General features: G+C 43.5%; 1 protein-coding gene across 1 annotated transcript in view; it reads right to left on the bottom strand.

Moving 5' to 3' along the window:
* Positions 1-807: 807 nt before the first annotated feature.
* LOC118359517 (melanoma-associated antigen D2) overlaps positions 808-6,213 on the bottom strand; it is a 30,053-nt gene continuing 24,647 nt past the window's right edge. Inside the window, exons 9-10 of the mRNA XM_052482612.1 lie at positions 5,713-5,827; positions 808-1,123 (exon numbers count right to left, since the gene is read on the bottom strand). Of these exons, the coding sequence (XP_052338572.1) occupies positions 1,007-1,123; positions 5,713-5,827 (232 nt within the window). The 3' untranslated portion in view covers positions 808-1,006. The remainder of the gene's footprint in view (positions 1,124-5,712; positions 5,828-6,213) is intronic.

The raw sequence follows: 6,213 nt of genomic DNA, 5'->3' as shown, positions 1-6,213 counted from the left end.
TGATGTGGGGTCCAATGGTGGGGTGCAAACCAACGGTTAAAGAACATGACATTATTAAATCATCGCTAGGAGCATCAGCTGGACGCATCCTCTTTTGTAAAGTGGGTGGGGCAAAAATGGACAGGAGAGAAGCCCGAGCCGAAAGGTGTACCTCCTTTCCCACCCGAGCTCTAACTGATGGTGACTGCCCCGTTTAGACCTGGTGCTAACATTTGTCCTTAACTTGTCCACATTCTGATTGTACCCACATTTTTAGACCAGTGTAGACGATTAAAAGATGCATTGTTATCTGATCTAAGTGCAAACAGACAAGATCGGGACAAAGTCAGGACAAAATATACATGTTAGAACCAGGTATAAACAGGGCTTCTGTCAGGGTTTGGGTCATTAACATTTTAAGTCATGAGTTGAAAAATCCCCATAGAAATCAATGGGAAGATGTCCCTGGATTGAAAACTGAATTGACTCCAAGCAAATCCTGTCAGTCTGTCTCAGCCTTCTTTTATAACTATAAACACCAATAAAGACTAGAAAATAAACATTTAAAAATAAATACATTAGTTATATCAGAAGCTTCAGAGCTACAAGGTGTGGGGGGGGGGTGATCACAACGAGGGGCAGAGGGTCAAACAGGTGTAGCGTTTTGGGGTGTACTGACTGATGTTGTACCTGCTTGTTGTATCGTGCATCTTAGTAATTAACCCCACAGCTACTAATAAACTGGGACGATGCATAACCAAGACACAACTACATTGTCTTAATGTGTGTAAAAGTAAAGAAAAGCAAGTCAATCCCATTGAGGGTAAATAACATTTGTATAAAATCATTTTTATTGTTGAACTTGACAAATGAAAACAATGTCACCTTAAATTAATATAACAATGACTGAATGAACCGGTGTGTGATTCTCTACTGTTATTGTTTCACTAACAGAACAGTCCAAAAGAAACAGACTGGAGTAGAACACACTAAACAAACACACAGAATGACTTCCCACAACCCCCCTCTATCTCTGGCTAACACTGGCGCTCGTGTTAGCAGAGGTGACAACTGCCGGGGCGGCAGGAGGGGCGGTGGCTTCTCTGTACTGCTGAGTCCAGCTCTGAGGATCCTGTTCATGGAGCTAACAGACGGGAGAGAGGACCACCTCAGTTACACAGCTACAGTACCTAGTGAAAGTCCACACATCTTTGCAAGGTTTACATTCTGTTGCCTTAATGTCGAATTTAATCTAAAAATGGATTAAACTAAAAAATAAATCCCCACTGATCTACACAATCTACTCCACATTTTCAAAGTGAAAGAAATTAATTTCTGAAAATTTGTAAAATTAGAAAAGTACATTTCCTGAAGAAAATGTGGTGTGGTAGCTAGCAGTTTAATAGTGGCAGTGACTGGTGAGAGTAGTGGTAGTGACTGGTTATAGTTGTGGTAGTGACTGGTTATAGTTATAGTAGTGGTAGTGACTGGTTATAGTTTCAACTGTTCTGCCTTACTATTATTTGACCATGCTGGTCATTTATGAACATTTGAACATCTTGGCCATGTTCTGTTATAATCTCCACCCGGCACAGCCAGAAGAGGACTGGCCACCCCACATATGCTCTCTCTAATTCTCTCTTTCTCTCTCTCTCTCGGAGGACCTGAGCCCAAGGACCGTGCCCCAGGACGACCTGACATGATGACTCCTTGCTGTCCCCAGTCCACCTGACTGTGCTGCTGCTCCAGTTTCAACTGTTCTGCCTTGTTATTATTCGACCATGCTGGTCATTTATGAACATTTGAACATCTTGTGTTCTACAGTAGTAGTAGTAGTGTCTACAGTAGTAGGGGTAGTGACTGGTTATAGTAGTGGTAGTGACTGGTTATAGTTGTGGTAGTGACTGGTTATAGTAGTGGTAGTGACTGGTTATAGTAGTGGTAGTGTCTACAGTAGTAGTAGTGGTAGTGTCTACAGTAGTAGTGGTAGTGTCTACAGTAGTAGTGGTAGTGTCTACAGTAGTAGTGGTAGTGTCTACAGTAGTAGTGGTAGTGTCTACAGTAGTAGTGGTAGTGTCTACAGTAGTGGTGGTAGTGACTGGTTATAGTAGTGGTAGTGACTGGTTATAGTAGTGGTAGTGTCTACAGTAGTAGTAGTGGTAGTGTCTACAGTAGTAGTGGTAGTGTCTACAGTAGTAGTGGTAGTGACTGGTTATAGTAGTGGTAGTGTCTACAGTAGTAGTGGTAGTGTCTACAGTAGTAGTGGTAGTGTCTACAGTAGTAGTGGTAGTGTCTACAGTAGTGGTGGTAGTGACTGGTTATAGTAGTGGTAGTGTCTACAGTAGTGGTGGTAGTGACTGGTTATAGTAGTGGTAGTGTCTACAGTAGTGGTGGTAGTGACTGGTTATAGTAGTGGTAGTGACTGGTTATAGTAGTGGTAGTGTCTACAGTAGTAGTAGTGGTAGTGTCTACAGTAGTAGTGGTAGTGTCTACAGTAGTAGTGGTAGTGTCTACAGTAGTAGTGGTAGTGTCTACAGTAGTAGTGGTAGTGTCTACAGTAGTAGTGGTAGTGTCTACAGTAGTGGTGGTAGTGACTGGTTATAGTAGTGGTAGTGTCTACAGTAGTGGTGGTAGTGACTGGTTATAGTAGTGGTAGTGACTGGTTATAGTAGTGGTAGTGTCTACAGTAGTAGTAGTGGTAGTGTCTACAGTAGTAGTGGTAGTGTCTACAGTAGTAGTGGTAGTGACTGGTTATAGTAGTGGTAGTGTCTACAGTAGTAGTGGTAGTGTCTACAGTAGTAGTGGTAGTGTCTACAGTAGTAGCGGTAGTGTCTACAGTAGTAGTAGTGGTAGTGTCTACAGTAGTAGTGGTAGTGACTGGTTAGTGATAGTTGCATGGTTGTGGAGAGTTGGTTCAGTCGTTGCATAGTTGCGTTGTTCAGTAGTTGCATGGTTGTGGAGAGTTGGTTCAGTAGTTGCGTGGTGATCATTAATTGTGCTCAGTAGCTGTGTGGTTGTGGAGAGTTGCGGGTCAGTAGCTGTGTGGTTGTGCTCAGTAGCTGTGTGGTTGTGCTCAGTAGTTGTGTGGTTGTGCTCAGTAGTGATCAATAGCTGCATGGTTGTGGAGAGTTGCGGGTCAGTAGCTGTGTGGTTGTGCTTAGTAGCTGTGTGGTTGTGCTCAGTAGCTGTGTGGTTGTGCTCAGTAGCTGTGTGGTTGTGCTCAGCAGCTGTGTGGTTGTGCTCAGCAGCTGTGTGGTTGTGCTCAGTAGTTGTGTGGTTGTGCTCAGTAGCTGTGTGGTTGTGCTCAGCAGCTGTGTGGTTGTGCTCAGTAGTTGTGTGGTTGTGCTCAGTAGTGATCAGTAGCTACATGGTTGTGGAGAGTTGCGGGTCAGTAGCTGTGTGGTTGTGCTCAGTAGCTGTGTGGTTGTGCTCAGTAGCTGTGTGGTTGTGGAGAGTTGCGGGTCAGTAGCTACATGGTTGTGGAGAGTTGCGGGTCAGTAGCTGTGTGGTTGTGCTCAGTAGCTGTGTGGTTGTGCTCAGTAGCTGTGTGGTTGTGGAGAGTTGCGGGTCAGTAGCTGCATGGTTGTGGAGAGTTGCGGGTCAGTAGCTGTGTGGTTGTGCTCAGTAGTGATCAGTAGCTGCATGGTTGCGGGTCAGGAGTTGAACAAAGTGCAATGAGAAGTTATTGGGTGAAGTATGAAGATAGTGATCAAAGACAGTTTGGCTCTATCCAATCAGAGGGGTACAGCCCGCCCTTCTCTTTACAGACAGGCAAACTTACCAGTTGAGTTATTTAAAAACACAGAGCACGATCCTGAGGAAGACGAAGCTAGTAGGTAGAGCCCTGAAAGGCCCTGAATTTTAAGCCCGAGCCCTACCCATGTCGCCGATGTTCAGGCCCAACACTATCCTGGCCTGTTTGCCTCTGCCAAATTTAAGGCAAAGCCCAGCCGAAACCAGAAATAACTTCCTCCGTTAGTAAACACATCAGCCGCTCCGTCACGCGAACTCTCCCTGGGCAGCTCGCTCCACATGGCGGCTCTCAGTGTGCGCGTTTCCACAGCAACTGTTCTGCTTGAGCTGCTCAATGACGAGACAGCGTCTACAAAGTGTTCACAGCGCTTGACTTTTCCACATGTTGTTGTGTTACAGCCTGAATTTAAAATGGATTACATTGATGTTGTATCACTCATCTACACACCACACCCCAGAAAGTCAAAGTGAAATTTTATTTGTAATAATAAGAAATTAAAAGCTGAAATGTCTTCGAGTCGATAAGTATTCAACCACTTTGTTATGGCAAGTCTAAATACGTTCAGGAGAAAAAATGTGCTTAACAAATAGTCACTATTATTTAACACAGAATGAGTCAATGCAACTTATTATGCAAACATGATTAACTACCCCATCCCTGTACCCCACACATAGAATTATACTGTGTTTTTGTTACGTTAGTCTTATACGTTAGTCTTATATAGACGATCTTATTCTAAAATGTATTAAACTGCCCCCCCCCCCCAATCTACACATACTACCCAGAATTACAAAGAAAACCAGGTTTTTAGAAATGTTAGCAAATTTATTTAAAAAATAAACAGAAATATTACATTTGCATGCTTCACAGTAGGGATGGTGCCAGGTTTCCTCCGGACGTGACACTTGGCATTCAGGCCAAAGACTTCAATCTTGGATTCATCAGACCAGAGAATCTTATTTCTTATGGTCAGAGTCTGTAGGTGTCTTTTGGCAAACTCCAAGTGGACTGTCATGTACCTTTTACTGAGGTGTGGCTTCCGTCTGGTCACTCTACCATAAAGGCCTGATTGGTGGAGTGCTGCAGAGACGATTGTCCTTCTGGAAGATTCTCCCATCTCAACAGAGGAACTCTGGAGCTCTGTCAGAGTGACGATCAGTTTCTTGGTCACCTCCCTGACCAAGGCCCTTCCCCCCGATTGCTCAGTTTGGCCTGGTGGCCAGCTCTAGGAAGAGTCTTGGTGGTTCCAAACTTCTTCCATTTAAGAATGATGGAGGCCACTGTGTTCTTGGGGACCTTCAATGCTGCAGAAATGTTTTGGTACCCTTCCCCAGATCTGTGCCAGATCTCTACAGACAATTCCTTCAACCTCATGTCTTGGTTTTTGCTCTGACATGCACTGTCAACTGTGGGACCATATATAGACAGGTGTGTGCCTTTCCAAATCAATCATGTCCAATCCAATTGAATTTACCACAGGTGGACTCCAATCAAGATGTAGAAACATCTGAAGGATGATCAATGGAAACAGGATGTACCTGAGCTCAATTTCAAGTCTCATAGCAAAGGGTCTGAATACTTAAGTAAATAAGGTTTTTCAGTTTTTTATTTGTAATACATTTGCTAAAATTTCTAAAAATCTACTTCCGATTTGTCATTATGGGGAATTGTATGTAGATTAATTTAATCAATTTTAGAATAAGGCTGTAACGTAACAAAATGTGGAAAATGTCAAGGGGTCTGAATACTTTCCAAGTGCACTGTATAGTGTACACTGTATACACTGGAGTTGCTTACTAAGACAGTGAATGTTCCTGATGGGCCTAGTTACAGATTTGACTCATATCGGCTGGACAATCAAACAACAAGACCTGTAAACTGCCTTCTAGTGATGAACAACAAGGGGTGCAAGGGGTGTGTAGACTTTCACTATGCACTAAACACACACACCCCTACCCCGGGAGGCGGCAGTGTCTCACCTGTCCAATGAACTCCAGTAGTTTAACCTTTGACACCTCCATGTCTGCCCTCTGACCCCAACGGAACTCAAACTCCAACGGCTCTGTGTGTGGGATACGCACATACTCCAGGTACCTACACACACACACAGGTTTAGTCCATTCATTTTACGGAAAGTTGAATCAACTGACGGGTAAAAAGTATTTAGAGAAACACCAGAGGTCCAAGAACAGATCAGCACATTTTATAAAGTCACCTACTCTCAGTCTCTGGTTATCATACAGATACTCACAGTCTCTGGTTATCATACAGATACTCACAGTCTCTGGTTATCATACAGATACTCACAGTCTCTGGTTATCATACAGATACTCACAGTCTCTGGTTATCATACAGATACTCACAGTCTCTGGTTATCATACAGATACTCAGTCTCTGGTTATCATACAGATACTCACAGTCTCTGGTTATCATACAGATACTCACAGTCTCTGGTTATCATACAGATACTCACAGTCTCT

Source organism: Oncorhynchus keta, chromosome 27, assembly GCF_023373465.1.
Source record: "Oncorhynchus keta strain PuntledgeMale-10-30-2019 chromosome 27, Oket_V2, whole genome shotgun sequence".
NCBI lineage: Eukaryota > Metazoa > Chordata > Actinopteri > Salmoniformes > Salmonidae > Oncorhynchus > Oncorhynchus keta.
Note: the sequence above shows the minus strand (reverse complement) of the source record. Positions and strands in the feature narration are given on the sequence as shown.